We start from the raw sequence: 22,531 nt of genomic DNA, 5'->3' as shown, positions 1-22,531 counted from the left end.
AGTAATGGCTGAAGGTGCAGGGAGAATTCTGATCAGGCACAAGGACGGACGACCGATGTATATTAATATGAGAAGCAATTTGCTAAGTATGGGGCAGATGCTGGAAAATATTACACAATGAACATACACCAGAGGCATATAGAGGTATTTGATGATAGGAAACGACTCGTACTTAAGGCTCTACTAGCCAGAAATAGAACTTTCAAGGTAAATCTCAGTGTCACAACTATTTAATGTTTACCATCAGTGAACACCGAGGAAGAAGTGTGGTTGTGGCACTATCGATATGGACACTTGAACTTCAGAAGTTTGAGCCAGTTGAAAAACAAAGAAATGGTGAGAGGTGTTCCTGAGATTCTTCCACCGAAGATGGTATGTGAAGGGTGTGTAATTGGAAAGCAGACCAGAATGCAGTTTAAAAGATCAGCGCACAAAAGAGCAAAGCAACCTCTTGAAAGTGATTTACTCTGATGTGTGTGGACCTTTCGAGCAATCATCAATCGGAGGGAACCAATATTTTCTTCTTTTCGTTGATGAATTCACCAGAAAAATCTGGGTTTATATGATTAAAGAAAAGAAGGATGTCTTCTCATACTTTGTCAAATTTTGTACCATGGTGGAGCGACAATCTAGAATGCGTGTCAAGTTACTTAGAACTGATGGCGGAGGAGAATTCAATTCTCATGAAATGAACAATTTCCGCAATAACAAGGGTATCATACATGAAGTTGTAGCTCCCTACACTCCACAACACAATGGAATGGCTGAAAGAAGAAACAGAACGTTACTGGACATGACCCGCTGCATGATAAAAGGCAAAGATCTTCCAAACTATCTATGGGGGGAAGTTGTTTCAACAACAACTTACCTCTTGAACAGAAGTCCAACGAAAGCTTTGGAGAATTACACGCCAGAAGAGGCTTGGTCAAGTACTAAACCAATAGTTAATCATCTTAAAATCTTTGGTTCAGTGTGTTACAGGCACATTCCAGATGCAAGGAGGAAGAAATTAGATGACAGAAGCGAGACCTTTGTCTTCATCGGTTACCACCACACTAGTGCATACAGGTTATATAGTCCTGAGAACAAGCAAACTGTAATAAGTAGAGATGTGATCGTGGACGAGGCAACCACATTCAACTGGAGAAAAACTGATAAAGATCATCAGACATCTAAGACTGAAACTTGTGAGACTATTCCAAGTTGGCTGGATAACAAAATTTCCATTGAACAAACTGAGACACGTGACAACAGAAGACCACAAAGGACACAATTCCCTTCCTCAAGGCTAGCTTATTATGAAGTATTCACTGACAGTGACGTAGCAAACTTTGGAGACCAAGCACATCTCGCATTCCTAGCTGATGTAGAGGCAATTTCCTGGAAACAAGCTCTCGATGAAAAGGGTTGGAGAGAAGCGATGATTGAAGAATTAAGGTCTATCGAAAGAAATAAAACTTGGGAGTTGGTCGAAAAACCACAACATAAATAGGCAATTGAAGTGAGGTGGGTTTTCAAGACAAAGTACAAGCCAAATGGGGAAGTTGCTAAACTCATGGCAAGACTCGTGGTGAAGGGATTTCTACAGAAGCCAAGAGTAGACTTCAAGGAAGTGTTTGCTCCAGTCGCAAGGTTGGAGACAGTAAGATTGATGGTGGGTATAACAAGTCTTAAGAGCTGGGAAATTCATCAACTAGATGTTAAATATGTGTTCTAGAGTGGCCCTTTGAAAGAAGAAGTCTACGTTAGGCAGCCACTTGGTTTCGAGAAAAGGGGTGAAGAGCACAAGGTCTACAACTTGAAGAAAGCCCTATATGGGCTGAGGCAAGCACCGTGAGCCTGGAATGATCACATCAATGCATTACTTCTGAAGCTTGGATTTGTGAAAAGTTCAGTCGAGTACGGTGTATATGCTGCACATCAGAGCACATTGACAGTGTGTTTATACGTTGATGATCTTTTGGTAACTGGAGAATCCAAAAACGAAATAGAAGAATTCAAGAAGAAAATGAAAGTCGAGTATGATATGACCGACCTAGGAAGACTAAGTTATTTTTTTGGTTTGGAATTTACTGAAGCAACTAGTGGAGTGTTTCTGCATTAGAAGAGGTATATTGGTGAAGTGTTGAAGTGTTTTAACATGATGAATTGCAACAACACAATTGTTCCGGTGACTGCCAATCTAAAGCTGACTGAACATACAGAAGAAAATAGTGTGGATGCTTCCCTGTATAAACAAATAGTTGGCTCGTTGAGATACATCTGTAACAACAGACCAGATATTAGCTATGGAGTGGGAATATTGAGCAGATTCATGAGCAAACCTAAGCAAACCCACCTGTTAGTTGCCAAGCACGTTTTGAGATATCTAAAAGGAACAATCCATTATGGCCTCTTGTTCCCTAGGATGACAAATAACACTGGAAACACACTTGAAGTTTGGAGCGACTCAGATTGGAGTGGAGATCAAGTCGATAGAAGAAGCACCTTCGGGTATTTTATAAAATTTGCTGGAGCACCCATCTCCTGGTGCTCTAAGAAACAAAGTGTAGTGATGCTCTCCGCATGAGAAGTAGAGTACATTGCCTCTGCAGAGACAACATGCCAGTGCTTGTGGTTAGAAGCTCTCTTCAAAGACTTGAAATTTGAGTGTAGAAGACCCATACAACTGATGGTGGACAACAAATCTGCAATCAGCTTATCAAAGAACCCTATGTTTCACGGTAGAAGCAAACATATTGGCACAAAGTTTCACTTTCTAAGAGACTTGGTAAACCAAGGAAGAGTCGAGCTGCTGCATTGTCTAACAAATATGCAAATCGTAGATATCTTCACGAAGGCTATGAGGCTTAACAGATTTGAAGCACTCAGAGATATGCTGAATGTAAAAATGCTTTAGTAGTTTAGTTTTAGAGGGGTATGTTATTGTAAAACGAAACTACTTTACCTGTCTCTCTGTCAGACAGTCTACGTACCCATGCACTATAAATGTCTTTTGACTTCTCATTCTTAATATAAGTTACGTATTCACATTTTTTCACATAGTCTTCACTTCTCTCTTCTCTAAACAATCTCTTTTCTCTTACACTCCCTCTCCACCCTAATAAGGAGAAGACGAAGGTGGGTGCTCGTGCTCCCCTAATATGCTTCTCATGTGAGACGAAGAACCTCGGGATTGAGTTTTGTCCGAGAGAGAATGAACAAAGAAGGAGAAGAACCCAAAACTAGGTTTGGCTGTGAAGGAAGAGAACCCAAAATTGATAAAAAAAGACTCTTATTAGGGTTCTCTGTATCTTCCAAGGGAATTAACTAAAGCTTGGAGAAGAAATATGGTGTTTCGATTTCATTCAATTTTTTTTTTAAATATGTAAATAAAACAAATCCATCTCAGCACATCACGTTACTAAAAATTGGTAATATCACCCTGACACGCACATTATTTTTTAACGTCGTCCACCCAAATTAACAGCAAGTCTTAAATTGATCCAATTTTTATCGATCAAGGATCTAATTGAGATATTGTATAATACGGGAACTTAATTAAGAAAATCTTATAAAAAATAAAGATTTGTAAATGATTAAACCTAACTTTTTAACTTTAGTCAAAGTCAAAGATTAATTATGACATTTTAAGAGTTAGAAAAAGCCCACCAATTTGCCTTGAACTTGGAAACAAGGAAATCAATGTTAATAATTTTAATTGGTTTAATATAATTATATAAATTTTTAACTGTTTTTTCACTTTAACTGTGTAAGATGGTGAACTTATAATGCACTTTACGTTTCAATCATATTTTCTAGTAAAACGCACAAATTTTTAATCCATTTTAATAATAAATACATTTAATTTTTCTATTGTAACTAGATTCAGTTAAATTTAATTGTAAATTACAACAAAAAAGAACTTAAATGTTAGAATTAGTTCATTCTAATTGAACGGAATAATTCAAATCCAATTTAACAAAAGTGCAGTGAACTAATATCAAACAACAATATTCAAAATTAGTTCCTCAATTGCAACTGTTTTTTTTTCTTTTCAAGCCTCAAATATTCACCACATTTTGTCTATATTATGTGTGTAATAAAAAAGTATTATAAGAAAAATTATTAAATAGTAATCAAATATAGAAATTAAAATAATTATTTTATAAATTAAAATTTTTGGAATTTCAAATAATTGATCTTTAATATTATTTACTAGAAATTTAGCTACTTGTTGATTATAAATTAATTTTTATTTTTAAATTAGAGACTATTTTTTTGAATTAATAATAATAATAATATTAAAGATTAATTTAAACTTTAATTTATAAATCAGTTATGATTTTTATGAATAATAAAAATTATTTTAGATATCAATAATTTTTAATTAATAAAATTATACTTAATTGATTATTTTTTGTCTTTAAATTTAATTAATATTTAATGATTCTTTTTAGTGAAATCTTAAATTTTAAAAAAGTTGAATATAATTGGCTGCATGAAATACCAAGGACAAGGATCCAAATACAACAAAATCATTCCAAATAGAAGATTTTCATGAACTTAAATCATGACAAACAAGAAGATATGAAATAAAATAAAATTTTAGCAGTGTGTCCATAATTAAGCAATAATAATAATATTTAAATTATAAGACTGCAGAATCATTTAGAAAAAAAAAACATTTATCTTTAAAGAATAAAGCATACCTTACCATTTATTGTACAAAAATAGAAATATAGCTTTTGGATTTGTTTCAACCCTAATTCAAGTTATAGACATTACTAGTAAAAAAAAATTTAACATGTGTAACATGTCTTGTATGTATAAGTTTCGATTCAGAAACTATTGTATATAAATAAAAATAACCGTTATCATTTTGTTTTACAAATGAGAATAAAAATATAGTACTACATTATATAGTTATTCAAAAACTCAATATTATTTTATAAGAGTCTCAGGTTTGATACGAAATTCCAATAATGCAATTTTGGGTTGTTGAAATTACATAATTCGATAATTACGTTAAATAATAAGGATATAAAGTCAAACTAAATACTAAAACATTTAAAATAATTGAAGGAGGTGGTGATAAGAATTTATTAAAAGAGTAATTTATTTTCCAGCAAAGATTCTTTATTATTATTGTCCTTTTCTCTTTTGACTTCCAGATGAATCAAATCCATTGAAACAAAATATTTCAAAAGAGATATTGCATTTTTAATACATAAATGTAAAAGTTGAGAGTGTTGGGTTGGATTCAGTAGAGGGAATTGATATTCAAACTCACATTAAATGTCTTTAGGATGGTTCTGCAATTATATTTAAATAAAACATATTATAGTTTTTATAATATTATTTTCTGCTCAGTCTTTAAAACAGCTTATATTAATATATTAAAAAGATTATTAATATATTTTAAAATATCAAAATAGTACATTTTAAATACTCAACAGATAAACAATAAAAAAAAAATTCAAAAGAAAATCTAAATCTAATTTTCATCTAAAAGTTATATATAATTTTGTGATTAAAAAGAGAAGCCACTTACCACACATACCACAAAACTGTTTAATAAAAATTACAAAAAATAATATTTTTTAGAGATTTATGATTTTTTTACTGTTTTACTATGAGATATAGTTTTATTTAAGTACAAATATTTATAATACAATTATACTATATTCTTCTAACAGTTATCTTTTATTATTTTCTTTTGAGAAATATATTTAGAGAATATGATAAAAAAAATATCTGTAGATCATTTAGAAATAATATTTCTATCAGAACTTAAAAGTTGGATAAACTTATTGTCCACCCCGACTAAATAAAAATACTAGTAATTATATATTTTAAAATTATTATGTAATATATGATTATGTTATTACATAATATATTTTACAATAAAAATTTTAAATAAATGGATATATTTATTTCAACAATGTTTCTGTGGGTTCAATTCTTTCTGCAACTTAGCATGCTTAATACTTAATACCATTAACAATTACAAATCTTAATCTTATCATACGAAAATTTAATATAATTATAATATTAATAAACACTTATTTATTTGAATTCATTTAAATAGATCAATTCGTTTAGTTATTTTAAAAATTCTTAAATACCTCATATTTTTAATTAACAACCCTTTATAAAAAATATAGGTCTTATATATTCTCTATTAGATCCTTATTGTATATTCTCACTCAAACACTTCTTATAATAAAATTAACTTAAACAACACATTTAATTTAGTGACACATTATGTTTCATATTACTACATTTTACATGTATGAAAGAAGCATTCAATCTATGTTTTTCTCCTCGTATAACAAAACTAACATCATACGTGCTATACATACAGTGTACAGTGTACAGTGTACAGTGTACATCTACCAATCTCAGTAGATGGTTTTAGGCATAAGGTCTGCACCGACACAACATCCCATGTTAACATTTTGAAATTTTAGTTTTAGTATTTTTCTCTTGAAAGAAAAAGAAAAAGGAAAGAGATCATTAATAGCGGTACCTGCGAAAAGAGTTGACGAAAGTGATTTTCCTTTCCATGCCAAGTGCCAACATGTATATAACTCATAAATTATTACTCCTCATCATGAACAGAGTTGCGTCTTTGTTCCTCTTGTTTCCACACGCTTTCGATTCATTCACTTTTTATTATTTCTCTTTCATCTTGGTCCTAACTGTTCCTTCATTCCACCAATCAATCGCTTCAACCGAGACCCACTTCACAGATGACTTAAAGTGTGATGCTTTCAAGCACGAGAAAACATTAATAGGTTTGATCTGCACTGAAACGAAGGTGGGTGGGAGAAAGTTGGTTCCTTTTTAGGTTCAGGACTTGTGGGTTTTGCTCCACTTTTACTGAAGGCATGAGTAATCATTTGGGGTTGAAGTATTGCTGTATCAGCTGCTAGTACGACTACTTATGTTTCGGAGACTCAGATGGTTTGTGGGTCTGAATCAGAAGAATTGGTCAACCAAAAGGTTGGTCCATGTTGAACATCAACATCCTGGCCCTGCAAGGCCAAACCAGTTGCCTGTGCTCGATGCCGTGCACGAGGTTGCAATTTACATTCATAGGTTTCATAATCTTGACCTCTTTGAACAAGGGTAAGCACTAAGCTCCACTTTCTGTTGTTCCCTTTTTCCTTGTGATACTGTTGTAGACTTTTCAGCCTCTTTTTGTTGGTCTTTTATTTTTATTGCTGCTCTGTAGATGGTACAAAATCAAGGTGACCATGAGATGGGAGGATGGTGAAGACTCCTATCCCGGGATTCCGGCGCGGGTTGTTCAGTATGAAGGTGACACGTATTCCTAGTCTCTTCATGTGCTAGTGGTTAAGTGCATCTATTTTCTGTAGTTTAGTTTGTAGTAAGTTTTGCTGTTCTAGTTTGTCGAAGACATGAATTTCGGGTTCATTGAGATCCNTGTGCTGTCATCAAGGTTGTGTGTTAGATCCGAGCNAAAACATGTTCTTTACATGGAAATTACGGTTGGTATTTGACATGGTGCTGTAAATAAGAAAAGGTAAGAGCATCTAAATGACAACAAAATGATGGTAAAATTATTCTTCTCCAGCTTCGTACAGTAACAAATCATTTAGTTCCCCGCACAATCAGGTATCATAAAGAAAAGAATGCAATGGAAAATTGTCGGGCCATTATGCTTATTTTCCTACATGGCAGCAACATAAACTAATTTTATAATTCATCAAGCTAAAATGTCTTGATAGTAGCTGAACTTCTTTGTAACCTCTTGGGCTGGATTGCTAACAATTCCCTCCTCTAGAAAAGCCTCGTTGTCCTCAAGATGATAGATGTGGTTAAGGTGGTGCTAGTGTTCCCTAGCAAAGGGGTTAGGGACCAGTGGTGGGTGTGTGAGTAAGGTGATTTGGAAGAGAGCTAAAGCAGGCTGAGGGGATACAGGTAAGTTTGCATAAAAGGATAAGGGTTGGCCCAAATGAGTAAAACTAATGCTTAGGGATCCGCAGTAGGATGATTTCATTGGAGTGGTAGGAAGGGGCATGAGAGCCTGACAAAGATCATTGACTTTGTCCCTTACAACTTGGCAAGGGCCATAACTTTTGTCATCAGCATACGTTGAATAGCCTCCTAGATTTTGTGGTGAGTTTCTGGTGAGAGACCAAAATTAAAGCAACTCAAAAGGAACATTGGAGCTAAGTTGACAATACAATTGGGCAAGCTCTAAAACTTGGTGATGTATTTATTGATGGTGCCACACTAGGTAAGCTTGTACAGAGCTCTCTTAGGTTCATCATAGTAAGATAAACAAGACTCAAGAGCTTGCAACATGCCTTGCCACGACTTGAGGAAACCATTGTGAAACATTCATTGAAACCAACTCAGTGTGGGTGATGTCCATGTAGAAGGAAGTTATCCTAATCCGTTCTTCATTGGGAATGCCCTAATAATTGTAAAATTGTTCGATTTTGAAGATCTTACTCAACGTGAAGGCCATTGAATCTAGGAAGCTCTATTTTGATAGAGGGATGGTGTGGTAATGGAGATGGGGAGTGAGGGGGAAGCATGGGGCGAGGTGGTAAGTGAAGACAACTGCTCAAGAATACAATCAATGTTGTGTGAGAGGTCTTGTTGGTTGTTAGTGAGGGTGGTTTGGAGTTGGGTAAGGGGATGTATGGTGTCCTCCAGGAAGTTGGCAACCAATTTATAGATACTGTGATCGGCCATTGCTGGTTGGACAACTTGATATGGCATTATAAAAAAAGGGTTAAAGTAGCTAAATGACTGCAAAATGATAAAATTCATTCTTCTCTAGCTTCTATTGAATCATTTAGAGGAATATATTGTCAGTACGTTGACAACTCATTGGTTCCCTGCATAATCAAGTGACAAGAAGAAAGAATATAATGGAAATATTTGATTTTGTCAGGCTGTTATGCTTATTTTCCTACATGCAGCGAACAAGAACTAGTATTATAATTCATCAAACAAAGTCTTGATAGTAGTTGGACTTTGTAACCTCTTGGGCCCTAATGATCTGGCTGGATTGCTAACAGGATTTCAATGCAACTTATTCTCAAGTCATGTATCAGTTGAAATGGCCTATTCAGCTAATTTCAAATATTTAACAACCAAGAAATCAATATATACATTAAATTTTTGTAGACTTGTGTCATTTGATATTTTAAATCCTGCGTAGTCTTCCAAAATTAAAGGGATTACATAGAAGCCACACTTCTCCATTTTAGTGCTTTGAAATACTTCACACTAGCCATTCCCCAAATGCTTAGTGTAAACTAATGGATTACTTGCTTCTCTGCCACACAGAGTTGTGCAGTAAAGGGTTTGAGTATGAGGCTTGAATGTGTATGTTTTCTCTTGTATATTGTATATGAAATATGTATATGTTATGTGCCAGAGCTACATTCAATTTTCTTGTTTTCTTTTTGAAATAATACTTGAATTTATAAGTGAAGTTTGTTCCTACTTCTTAGCAGTCAAAACTGTAACCTGAGTTTTTATTATTATTCATGAAGCTGTTTGCACATTTTACCATAACAAGGCATATATAAATGTGAAAGCAAGGCTTATATTAAAAGCTTCTAAACTAAGGAACAAAATTTTAAAATGAAATGCACTCATTATAAGCTTGGACTGGAAAAACTACCCTCTCAAGCTGTAATCAATATTTTTATATATTTATTAATAAAATGAAAAATTGCTCATCTTACACATTAAAGGTCTAAATATGTCTAAGTAACGCCGAAAACTATGTTATTGATTTGCGATTTAAATTTGAGATTTTCTTAGTGATGGATTTAAACAAATTTATATTTATATTTAAAATTGCATGCTTTTGTGGATGATAGTTTTGATTGAAGAGTAAGGCAAAACTATTAAATTTAGAAACTTGAGCTTTGGAGACAAACATTGGAAACAAAAAGGTTTTTTCAATTAAGTAGTAATAAGACAAAGTATTTGTGTGTTTTATAATAGACAAGAGAAATATGACTTGGAAGTTACCATGGGAGAAAATGCCTTATAAAAATTTCTTAAGTTAAATATTTTGACCTGTAATACAAAATTGAGGAGAAAAGAATGAGGATGCTGCACCGCACAAAATATATACATCATCATTTGAGTTAAAAATACATTAGTGATTATTTTTTTTTATCACAAAGTAAATGGCAAGCTAAAAGGAAAACTTTATTGTACAAGTATACGTTGGGTTATACTCTATGGTAGTGTATTTTGGACTTTAAAGGAACAACATGGGAAAAAAGTGGCAGTAGTAGAAATGAAAATGCATATAGGCGTATAAGAAATAACATGATATGAAATGACTGCATATGGGAAGATGTTGCTGTAGCACCAACTGAGAAAAAGATGACAAAATATCACTAGGGAGGTGTGAACACATCAAGATGGCTGCAAGAAGCACAATAGTCTACTTGAATGATTTTGGCTCTAAAAGTAGTATTTATTTTAGCTTTTTTCCCTTTAACAATATTCTTGTTTGGGTATCAATGATTTGTCTTAATGTGATAGTTTTTGGAGATCCTTAATTGACTAGTAATATGATCAAAATAGTGTGTTTAAGTAGGAGACAACAATAGTCCATGAGCTAGTTTTTGAGATTGAATTAGGTCTAAATCCAAATTTTAAGATAGTAGATATCTATTAGTTGTTCTTGGATTTATTGGGTGTCCCATTTTGAGGTCGTTGTCCAACCACGTAAAAATGTTCAGTCTTGCAAACATTATACTTCTAATATCCAGTCTTTGGTGTGAGATGTTGTATGCTGGAAATTCTATATTGACTACTGATATAGCAAAAAAATAATGTATATAAATGAGAGAAACACTCACTCCATGTGCTCTTTTGTGGAGTTGAGTTAGATTCATACCTAAATTCAAAGAGTAGTGATTTTTATCAAATAAGGGTCTGCTCAGATATTGATATCTAATGAATTCTGTCAGACTGAGGGATACATTTCTAGTTTTAGGAATTCAGAAGACAAACTTATATCAATTTGTTGGTTGCTATCTCTATTTGAGTTCAGGTACTATGGAATTAAACTCAATCATTGTCAAAATTCTACAATTTTTCTTTTTGTAGATAGAGTTACAATTCTAATTTCAGTTAGCCATATTAAGAAATAAGTTATCTGCAACTAAATGCATGCCTGTTTGCAAAGCAATTTGAACAGACCAGTATTTGTACTTTTGTGCACAGTTTTACTCAACTTTAGCTTTTCGCTGATTGTATTGTAATGCTTTCCTAATAATCTCTTTAAGTTGTACTAACCTCCTAACACTTCCGGTGTACCTGAACATTTACAACCACAAACTTGATATGCTGAATAATTATTTTGTCCTCTTAGTTTGTTGTATTGCATTATATTTGTGTAATTGTTCAAGCTATAGTGTATAATCCTAGAATCCATCCTTTTTCTTTGAGCTGCAGCTCCTGAAGTGGGTTCTGACAATTTATGTAGAGTCTGGATGATTGATGATACAGACAACAGTTTTTCAACACCGCCATTCCATATTAAATATGCAAGACAGGATGTATATCTTTCCATCATGATCTCATTCTACCTGTCTTTTGGTGTGTGTGAGGTCAGTTTTTCTCACTATTTTAACGATTTACTTCCCTTTAACGTATTTGTGTAAGAAATGGAGGTTCTTTTTTGTTGAAACAAACTAGTATAGGAGATCTTGTCAGAAGATATTGTCAAACGCAGGACAATAAGATTTAGTGTAATCTTATTGAAAGAGGGACCTAATCAAACATACTGATCCAAGTTGCTGATGGCTGTCCCTTGGTCCATGTCATCTCACACTGAATATTCACAATTTAAATGGTATCTGCAAATGCCATTGGCACCTTTTCTTCCTCCTGTTCTCTTCATTCAATGAGCTGACTGCAGAGGCAATGAACTTTATAAAATAATTGCAAAAGAGGGAAAGTTGTCCCTTTGCATCATGTGTTGTAGAAAAGGAAGTCATGTCAATCCTTGGCGAATTTGGTTGCGGAAGGAAAACCTATATTTTTAAGAATGTCTCATTATTTCATTAACTATTGGATACAATTGTCCTCATGAGCTCATGGTTATTTGAATACATTTCTAGGTCTGACGGGCAAAGAAATAGGTTCCTTTCATTATAAGAATCTATAATTAAAAAAGAAAAGAAAAAAACTGTTGTGACTTGCTGCTTTAGTGATGTGCGCCACTAGACTACCTTTTATTTTTCTTCTGTCTTGTAAACTTTTGGTTATTATCTATACACAGGTACAATCCTCTTCTGTCATCTTGAAGTTTGAACTCATGCATGCTCCTATAACTCGAACTGGGTTAGTTAATAGTTCCCTTTCCTTTTTTGGTGCACTAGTGCACTAAACTAGTGTGCACATATTAATTTGACTTTTAATTAGATTTTATTATTATGATCATGTGAATTTCAGGTTTTTAAGTCTGAGATTAATTCATAATTTGTGCAGGCCTGAGTTACAAGGTTCTCTGGATCCATATGCTGCTTCAGTTCATGAATATAAAATCCCCCCTAAAGCTCTTCGAGGATTGCATTCATATTGTCCTGTTCATTTTGATGCTTTCCATGCTGTCCTTGTGGATACAAGCATTCACATTAGCCTACTAAAAGCTAGTTATCACACATCTCAACAGAAGGTATCCAGGTTTGTCAGACCTCCAGTTTTTTAAGTTCAAACTAACCGTTGCATCATCACTGTTGGAATATCATTAGAATCAATTAGTCCTCCGAAGCACGGAGTTGTCTTAGAAGATGTTTCCGTGTTTGGTTAGGGTTAGGTGTGCTGTGCTATTGTTAGTGGGCTTGAGCTAGTGCTACTAAGTTATACCTAATCATTAGTCTCAATGGGCACTGGAGACGGACTGCTTTGTTTTATACAACATAAAAGTCAAATTTAATCTCATATTTTATTGACTAGTATAACCATTCTCTTTTCCCATTCACTATCTAAACCTTATAACTTTAGCAGCCATAATTTAATTATGTTTCTTTTTCTTATTGTACATAATGTATTGTTTTAGCTTTTGAATATGATTAGTTGAATTATATCAGTGAATCCAGAGGTTCAGAAGGTGCTTATGTTGAAGATTATGTTGGGTCAAACAAGGTATGAGGTGTTGTGTATAGATCACATCACATGATAACATTGTTTCTGATTTGGATGTGTTATAAGTTGCAAAGTTGTGGTTTATATTATTTGATAAGCTTAATTTTGTTGAGAAATCTCTTTGACTATTATTATAACTTATTCTTCTGATTCTCAAAACTCAAATCAGGTTATGCTCATCAAAGCATTGATGGCTGCGTATGATATCCTGCTTGAAGATTTGAGAAGAATAAGCACAGGCATTGGCAAAGCTATTGATTTGACTGAAATTACTTTTGAATCAGATGCTACAGAATGGTTTGCTCCTACTCCACCTGCATGTGTGGAAAGTGTTGATGGTGAACCATCACTTCAACTGTCTGACATGACACAAGTAATAAGTGCTGAGGTAATTAATTCTGTCAACACGAACATTTTATTATTTGTTTTAGCTTCTTTGTGTTTTAGACTGTTTACCGATTTACAACTTCCATGTTTCCCTAAACCAGAAGTCTGCTTATTATATCAATAACCTTACTGAGAAGTCTATCCAACCTTTCTCTTGGGATGATCATCTCTTAAGCTCTTTTCAGTCTCTAGCGAATCAGCTCTTATGTCTCTGGAATATATTTCTGAAATTCCACAGGTTTGTTATATATAATTGCAGAGATTTCATGTCCAAATAATTATTTAAGTTTGGCATCTTTGATGTCCTTGTAGCTCTTTTTAGTATAATGCTTCTACAGTTCTATATCCATTCTGATCATTATAGCGTAATGAAGAACTATTTTATCCAGTCTTCTTTCAGTTTGAATATTCTTTTTTCAACTTTTCTTTGCCAAGCTCTAGTTTTTTGACTGGCTAGTGAGATTAGCTTTCCAGAACGAGCCTGATTTCTGTCATAAATTTATTGTACAGTTTCTATATGTAATGTAAATGCATAGCTAGACTGTTATGTTGTAAGAAATTTATTATTTGAGAATAACATTTCAGCAGTGCATTAATTCAATAACATCTGTTTTTTTACCCTATCTTTTTAACCAGGGAAAACAGAACAAAAATATTGGAATTTCTGCGGAAGTCCTGGGTGATTGATCGGAGAACTGAATGGTCTATATGGATGGTGTACTCAAAGGTTGCAATGCCTCATCAAAATATGATCAATGCAGTTGAGGGGACGTCCATGTCCCACGGTGTACATAGAAGTTCAATACTTACAAGGAGATTTACTGATGATGTAATAATCTACTATTTAATATTTATTAGTTCTGTTGTGCTATGGATTTTCTTTACTGGGTCATTTTCTTCGAATATGTTATGTTCCTTTTTCTTCAATTCAGCCTATTCAAAGTGCAACAATGCGTGCAGAACTTCACAGGCGGGGAATATCACAAATGAGGGTAAGACAATATGATTTTTTTTCGGGGGTTCTTTGCAGTGTTATAGTTTAAGCTGTCTGGAATTGATGATATGTGATTCACATGCAGATAAACAATAGGTCACTTCAAGACATGTTTATATTTAGAGATCTTCTGCTGGTTCCTATCATTATTATAGAACGCTTGACAAACGGGTACCATTCTGCCAGTGTGAACTCAGACTTCAATCCTTTGGATGACAAAAAAAGGCATATTCTAGAAAATGGATCCAGAGCCGCAAAGAAGTTGTTTGGTGGCAGTTCACAGCAAAATGAGCTTGTTTTAAGGATAGTTGTTTTTGTTCATGGATTTCAGGCATGTTTCACATTCTTGCAGTTGCTTTTACCTTGATCTAAGTTCTGTCTCTCTTTATTGTTACTTTGGCCTTCAGTCTTTTAGAAGTTACAATCCAAAGTGGTTTTCTCTGAAAACTGAAGCTGCAATTTATTATGTTCTGGGATAAAAAAAGGGGAGAATTCAAAACTATGCTGTTACTGTATGATATACTGAAATACCACATGCAGTTTTCAAATCTTATGCACGAAATAGCATCAAATTGTGTCCATATTTGTAGTTTGTGAAGTTTTTGAACACTAAGGTTATAGCCACTTAGAGGAACAACTTATCTGAGTTCATGGGTTTTTTTTTTTGCTATTATAGTTTGAAACTTCAGGCTAACAATTATTTTGGTTTTTCCTTTGTCATGATTTGGTTGTTCACAACTCTCATTCTTATTGATAAATATAAGATTAACTAGAGTACTACGTATTTTCTTTTTGTTGTGACTTCATTTTGAAGTTATCCACGTAGTAAATCTGTGGGTGTTAATTTCTTCTATACAAACGTAAAAGCCTAACTGAACATATTGTTTTAAGCACATATCACCAATAATGAAAATTGCAGCATTCTGTTTTGCTGTATCTTTTCTAAATTGCTAAAATTGACTATTATACAATATAATTACAGACTTGGTTAGTCCTTAAAAGATTTAGATGTATGGTCATTCACTGTTGCATCTTTGTACAACATTAAATCTATAATCTTAAAATAGGTATGTATATATACAACTTTGAATAACTATCTATACTGGTTTTTTAAGCATTTCATCTGTTAATAAGTATTATTAGCCTTGATCTGGTGCATTTAGTTTTGTGTATGTTGAAACTCTTGCATGAATATTTTCCATCTTTCTTGTGTTTCCATTTCCCAAAAATACATATATTACTTATTTGTAGGATAATTTGAATTAACTATAGCTTAGTTGAGGATTCTACTATTATAGGAATGTGATCCTAGCAGTGTCGATGACCTATGAAGGAAAGAAAACTCTGTTCTAATATAAGCTACCTCTGAACTAATCTTACTAATTACTTGTTAGATATTACAGCAGAAAATATCCTTTCAATATCAAGTATTATTATACTATGGGAATCTTAAACATCAAAGCAAACAATGGTTTTCCACGCCACACCTCCATGGGAATCTTAAACATCAAAGCAATCAATGTACTCCTATTTATCAAATAGACGATAGTGATTGCAGTTTCTCTCTAGAAGAACTTAGGAAAACTAGCTCCCAATAACACACCTCAGCACGACCATTTTGTTGAAATGTATATGCAGTTCTTATACCTTCTATCTTACAAAGCTCATTAAACTGCTCTGATGCAAACTCCAATTTGTTGTCAATTCTAACCACTTGGAATTTGGTTATCTATTGGTTACCGTTCATGGTGTGCCCCTTTTGAAACATCCCAGCAATCTCAGTTTTACTTTTCAATATATAAATACACTCCCTTTGCAAGTAATCCTCTATGATAGTAAGGAAATAAGACTTTTCAACACGAGTTTGAGTTCATCTTAGACTCCAATAGGTTAAAACGGTCTATTGGACACATGGTTACCAACCCCAAACTTCAATATATGAGACTTTCGAAGTACACAAAACTCCAGCTTATCCATTATATTGCCTCCCAATAGGTTTTGTTTTCCCAGCTCCACCAAACCTTTTTCACTTATGTGCCCCAACCTCAAAGCCACAACTTGGTCTTGCATCATTTGACTAGGCACAGATGCATATGCTATCACTGGTAAACCATCTAGTGTGTAAAGACCATTCTTTCCATCCCCTTAGTAGTTGTAGATGCTCTCTTTACAATCTTTATAGCACTGTGTTTAATCTTAGTTGTCAAACCCATTAGATCAAACAACTAGCTTGATACGATCCTGTTCAGGAAAGAGTACGATCTTTTTTAAATTTGAATCCTCAAGGGGCACAATAAAAATAAATCAGAGAAGAACGTGAAATAATACAGTGATGGTGATAGGTTCCTAATCGGGAACCTATGGAAAACACATTTCACCCACACAAAAAACACACCCAAGAGTGCTGTATAACCTCTTTGTATTACTGAACAATCAAGAATACAAGTATAGAGAGCTTAACCTCTNCCCAAAGAANTCCAAGAGTTCCNGCACAATCAATAAGACTCCAAAACTAACTCTAACAATTAAACCCAATCCCCTTTTATACAACCCCTTTCCCACTTTTCCTAACTGCCNAGACAATCTCCTATCAATACTCCCTCTCCTTCAACAACCTTGTCCTCAAGGTTGAGCTCCCTATCTTCCCATGTCCGCTGCTTGCCTTTCAATCTCTCCCTTCAAAAGATGAGGATACCAGTATGGTGGCACACTTATATGATCCACCCTTCCTTGAGTGGGATTCGGTGTTATTTATTAGGTGGCGGAGGCAATCCGGGTATCTCTCGAAATACCCGTTAGTGCGGCTGCAACACTGCTCTCTAATTCAGCTTTCTGCGCCTCCATCAAATCGCCATCCCACTCACCGTTCTCCTCTGTCTCCACCAGGCCTGGGTCCCACACCAAAGTCCCTGAATCAGCATCCACTAGCTTCAATATAGTTTTTTGTTCCACCAGCTGCCGCGACAAAGCTGGTTCACCCCTTATGTTTACCATCTTATCCCCCACGTTATATAACATCATCATTCCGTCCCAGTTAATCCTAACTTCTCCAAGTTTCGCCAACCATTCGACCCCCAAGATAACATCCACTCCGACCAGCTCGACTAAATGGAGTCTTTCCTCGACCTCCGCCTCTGCCAAAACGATTGTGACCTTCTTACAGCATCCTCTTGTCAACTTTCTCTGCCCATCCCCCAAACTCACCTGATAAGGGGGCGTATCTTCTATGGGCAGCTTCAGTTCCTCCGCTAAACTCTGTCTGATAAAGTTGTGACTGGCCCCGCTGTCGACCAAGACCAGCACCCTCCGGTCTCCTATCATTCCAGTCAACTTCATAGTTCTGGGCTGAGGCAACCCCCCCTCTGAGCAAGCAGACAATTCCATAGATCTTAGCTCCGGTTCAACCCCATCACCTGCGTCATCCTCCTCATCCTTCGCCAAAAGCAGAACGCGTAAACTCTTCTCCGAACATCGATGGCCTGGTGCAAACGGACCCCTGCACCGAAAACAGAGGTCTTCTTCCCGTCTTTTCAGAAATTTTGGGTAAGGTAAATTCCTTACCATTCTTCCCCGATTGTCGCCTCCTTCGATGAGACCACCTCTCACACTATTCGTCGTCACCAGTCCTTCCCTTAGGTTCGACCCACTTCCCTCCATTCCTCCGGAACGGTTTAGCGGCTGTCGATCAACCTCTCCTCAAACGACTGTGGTCGAGGCTTGCGGATCCACGGCGTTTAGCTTTACGCCGTTCCAACCTCCTTCTCTCGTTCTCGATATCGCGTCCTCCACGTCACGTGCGATTCTTATCGCACCCTCCAATTCTTTGGGATCTTGAATACGTACTTGACCCTTAATGTCATCCCGTAATCCTGCCAAGAAAAAGCCTAATGAAAGTTCCTCCGACAACCCTTGTGTCTGTCCCCGTAACCTCTCGTAGCTTCTGGTGAATTCCTCCACTGATCCTTCTTGTCGCAGCGTCGCTAACTGTTCGTACACCATCCCACGACATCCTCCTCCGAAACGATTTATCAGCGCTGCTTTCAAACCCGACCAAGAACTGTTCTTGGCTTTATCTTTCCAGATTTTGAACCAATAGGTTGCACTCCCCTCCATGCTAATATAAGCAAGCTCCACCTTATCCTCCTCTGGCACCTTCTGTATGTCCCGGTAAGTCTACTCTCTTCCGCCAATTCTATTGTATCCCCCCATTATCGCGCCTCTCATTGTTATCGTTCACGGAGCTACTTCCCCCTTCGGAGCCTCCATCATGATTATTCTGACCTCTGCCCATCATCTTCATCATTTGATGTAAGTCGCGTCTTATTGCCGCCGTCTCCTCCTTAATACCCTCCACGGTGATCTCAAGATTGTCTATTCTCTCCGACTGTCCGTCCATCGCTGATTTCCCACTCCTTTTGGATCCGGCAGGTCGGACCAAATGATAGGTTCCTAATCGGGAGCCTATGGAAAACACACTTCACCCACACAAAACACACACCCAAGAGTGTTGTATAACCTCTTTGTATTACTGAGCAATCAAGAATACAAGTATAGAGAGCTTAACCTCTCCCCAAAGAACTCCAAGAGTTCCCGCACAATCAATAAGACTCCAAAACTAACTCTAACAATTAAACCCAATCCCCTTTTATACAACCCCTTTCCCACTTTTCCTAACTGCCAAGACAATCTCCTATCAGATGGGGATGTCACAATCTAGCAAATTGATAAGTCAAGGAAGATTTGTCACAATCTAGAAGATTGATAAGTCAAGGAAGATTCGCCACAAAGATGTTAATCTTTGATAAGAATCAGAGTTCTAAACCAAGAACCAAGAGAATCCTCTCTAAAAAATGCAAATGTATATATTACGACTCAAAAGTGTCTACATATGTATTTGGTGCCCCTATATATAGGTACAAATGTTTAAGGCACCTAAGAAATCCTAAAAGAAAGCCTAAGGACATTGAGTCCAAAAATAACTTGAAAAATAGAAACAAATTGTTTGCAATTAAAATAAAAAAAATACAATTTATTTAATTTCTTAAATTATTCTGCACATGATCTTCACGCTTTTTTAAATTCCTTTTTTCATGAAAGATTATAAGATTCAAGAAGACGTGTTTTGATCTTTGACCTTGTCATAGATCTTTTGAATTGCAAATGTTCTTCTTCAAGTTATTCTCATATAGTCCTCTATTATAGTTGATTCTATCATCTTGGATTAATACAACTGTTGTTTTAAACAGAGTCTGTGTACCAAAGATTTTGTCATTTACTAGAACTCAAGTTTTATCCACATTGACACAACAATTCTCTTCTTTGTGACTTCCTAGAATGCCTTATCTCCAAGACATAATTATGGTGATTCTACCTTTGTTGATCCTGTCAGTCTTCTCCTTCTGAGACAGACGTTAATATGTTTTCCTCCTTTATTGGATCAATACATATTTATTGTATCAAGATGTCTTCTTGATCCTCCATAATGCAAAGTTCACAAGAAAACTTCTCAATGTCAAATTTAGTGGTAATTTCTTTGAAATTTGTTCTTCAAATTCTTTCCACTGACTGACTCTATAGATGATTCCAATTGTTGGGTTTGCACAATGATAACAAAGAAAAACCATGAGAACAAGAATAAAAAAAAGTAACTCTTATAATATAAGGTTATACAAAGAGTGAATGAATTATCAACACGACATAGCGTGTCTGTATATATAACTAAGGACTAACAAAAACCTGTTGAGATAGTTGAAACAAAATATTATCTACAATACAAGGGTAGACAATAGACTGTCTAACTAAATCTTAATACTACTAGACATCTTTTAGAAGATGGTTCCCTATGCTGATATAGAGTCAATACATTACAACTATTATTGTCTTGTTTATCTTTTATTTCCACTAATATATGATTTGACCAAGCATGCTCTCCATGACTTAAACTTAACAGGGAAATCATTTAGATTTACGGCTTGTTCGGAACCAATGGCTTTTAATAGACCCCAAGATACAATTTCTAATGTCAGAGGTAAATGAAGATAAAACATCTGGAGACTTCAGAGAAATGGGATCACGGCTTGCCCAGGAAGTGATTTCCTTCCTGAAAAAGAAGATGGATAAAGCTTCAAGAAGTGGAAACTTGAAGGATATCAAGCTTAGCTTTGTTGGTCATTCTATTGGGAATCTCATTATCAGGACAGCCTTAACAGGTATACCTACGCATAATTTTTCTGACAGAAGCGTTTAGAAATTAATCTAGGGAAAGTAATGTCTATTTTAAAATAATTCCAGAGAGCATCATGGAGCCATATCTAAGATACTTGCAAACATATGTCTCCATATCTGGTCCACATTTGGGTTATATGTACAGTTCGAACTCTCTATTCAATTCAGGGCTGTGGATATTGAAGAAGCTCAAGGGCACACAATGCATTCACCAACTTACATTTACAGATAACCCTGATCTTGAAAATACTTTCATCTATAATCTTTCCAAGGTATGGAATGCCTAATATTTTACTCTTGATTATAAGTTACCTGATCCCTATATCTAGGATTCCTTTTCCGTAATTGTGAAATTAATGCCTTTTTTTGAGCTTTGAAATGGAAGTTAAGTTATTGGAGAAGTGGGGCTACAGGGTTTTGTTCATATTCGTTTGCTATATTTCAATGAAGTGAAAATAGGGACACAAGTGATATTAGTCTTACTGTTTACTATTGTCTACAGGAGAGGACATTGGCTAACTTCCGGAATGTGCTTCTTTTGTCATCACCTCAGGTAACCTTTATATGCTTATGTGCGAATCGTCATAGTTTATAAGACACACTAGAAGAACTTCTCCTTACATTATTTTTAAAAATTTTCCTGCATTCAAATGCTAGATCACTTCCTGAAAGGTGAAGACGTAGCAAAAGATGTAGGAAGAGAAAAGCAAAATATGTAGAAATCTACTGGGTGGGAAGCTAACATTGATTGGGATTTATGCTAATAATGATATCTTTACTGTTTAGTCACACTCTTATGCAAATGTCTTCCATCATTTTAAATTAAATTATTTTTGTTAATTCATGATAAGGGTCCTATGCAAATGATAGGATCTTGTTGTATAGTTCAATGCTTGGTAAACCTTAAGAACCAGGTTTTTCATCTTTATAAGCTTTAACCGGGCTCCAGTTTTCTTTTATTATTTCAAGTATATCATAATGATTCATTCTTGTTACATGTCAGGATGGCTATGTTCCGTACCATTCTGCCAGAATAGAACCTTGTCCAGCATCTTCATTGGATTTCTCTAGAAGAGGGAAAATCTTCATGGAGATGTTGAATAATTGCTTGGACCAAATCCGAACCCACTCTGACGATAGGGTGGTAATGCGCTGTGACATCAACTTCAACACCTCTTCCTATGGCAGGAACTTAAACACACTTATTGGACGGACAGCTCATATAGAGTTCTTGGAATCTGACATTTTTGCGAAGTTCATAATGTGGTCCTTCCCGGAGCTGTTTTGTTAGCAAAGAAGTAATCTACTTGGAATTCAGACAACTTGTTGATTTAGATAGACAGTGAAGTTGAGACATACTTCAAGAACATTGGAACTGAAAGCATGGGATTGAAATCGAGAACAGCTCAGAGATTCCAATTCAAAGTCCATCAAGGGCATGAGGTAGTACGCTTCCAACACCATCCTCACGGTGTGACAAATTGGTAAATTTGATCCCTCTAAAAATCCGGATCAGGAAAATGGAGGAATTTGCGGAGCAAGAAACATGCATGGGACCTTGGCCAGTGTAACAAGCCTTTTCTATGTAGTTATATTCTTTTTTTCTCAGTTGTGGATGGGGATACAGCCTCTTTTGGCCAACAGGCAGGGTGTAGGCGTGTATGTACAAAAGACAGAATGACTACTTTACTCTGTCTGCTTAGGAACCTATAGAAAATGTTATACATTGACAGATAATATTCAAGTAATTTCCTACAGAACATCCATCCTTTTACTTCA

At 35.3% G+C, this 22,531-nt stretch overlaps 1 protein-coding gene across 5 annotated transcripts; it reads left to right on the top strand.

The window, feature by feature from the left end:
* Window positions 1-6,295: 6,295 nt before the first annotated feature.
* On the top strand, window positions 6,296-22,531 carry LOC106752869 (protein FAM135B). Of its 5 annotated transcripts, none has more exons than XM_022777280.1 (15): window positions 6,296-7,113; window positions 7,220-7,305; window positions 11,452-11,606; window positions 12,281-12,342; window positions 12,490-12,684; window positions 13,092-13,146; window positions 13,316-13,534; window positions 13,635-13,771; window positions 14,170-14,362; window positions 14,466-14,525; window positions 14,613-14,858; window positions 20,478-20,736; window positions 20,921-21,024; window positions 21,255-21,305; window positions 21,756-22,531. In XM_022777280.1, the coding sequence occupies exons 1-15, from the start codon at window positions 6,929-6,931 to the stop codon at window positions 22,041-22,043; spliced, it is 2,295 nt and encodes a 764-aa protein (XP_022633001.1). In that variant the 5' UTR covers window positions 6,296-6,928; the 3' UTR covers window positions 22,044-22,531. The 5 variants fall into 5 exon arrangements, with proteins under 5 accessions (XP_022633001.1, XP_014490124.1, XP_014490123.1 ...); XM_014634638.2 differs by having other exon boundaries at window positions 6,297-7,113; window positions 13,638-13,771; window positions 20,819-21,024; XM_014634637.2 differs by having other exon boundaries at window positions 6,300-7,113; window positions 20,819-21,024.

The sequence above is a fragment of the Vigna radiata genome, unplaced genomic scaffold (assembly GCF_000741045.1).
Source record: "Vigna radiata var. radiata cultivar VC1973A unplaced genomic scaffold, Vradiata_ver6 scaffold_48, whole genome shotgun sequence".
In the NCBI taxonomy this organism is placed as follows: Eukaryota; Viridiplantae; Streptophyta; class Magnoliopsida; order Fabales; family Fabaceae; genus Vigna; species Vigna radiata.
This window is presented reverse-complemented; position numbering and strand designations above follow the sequence as displayed.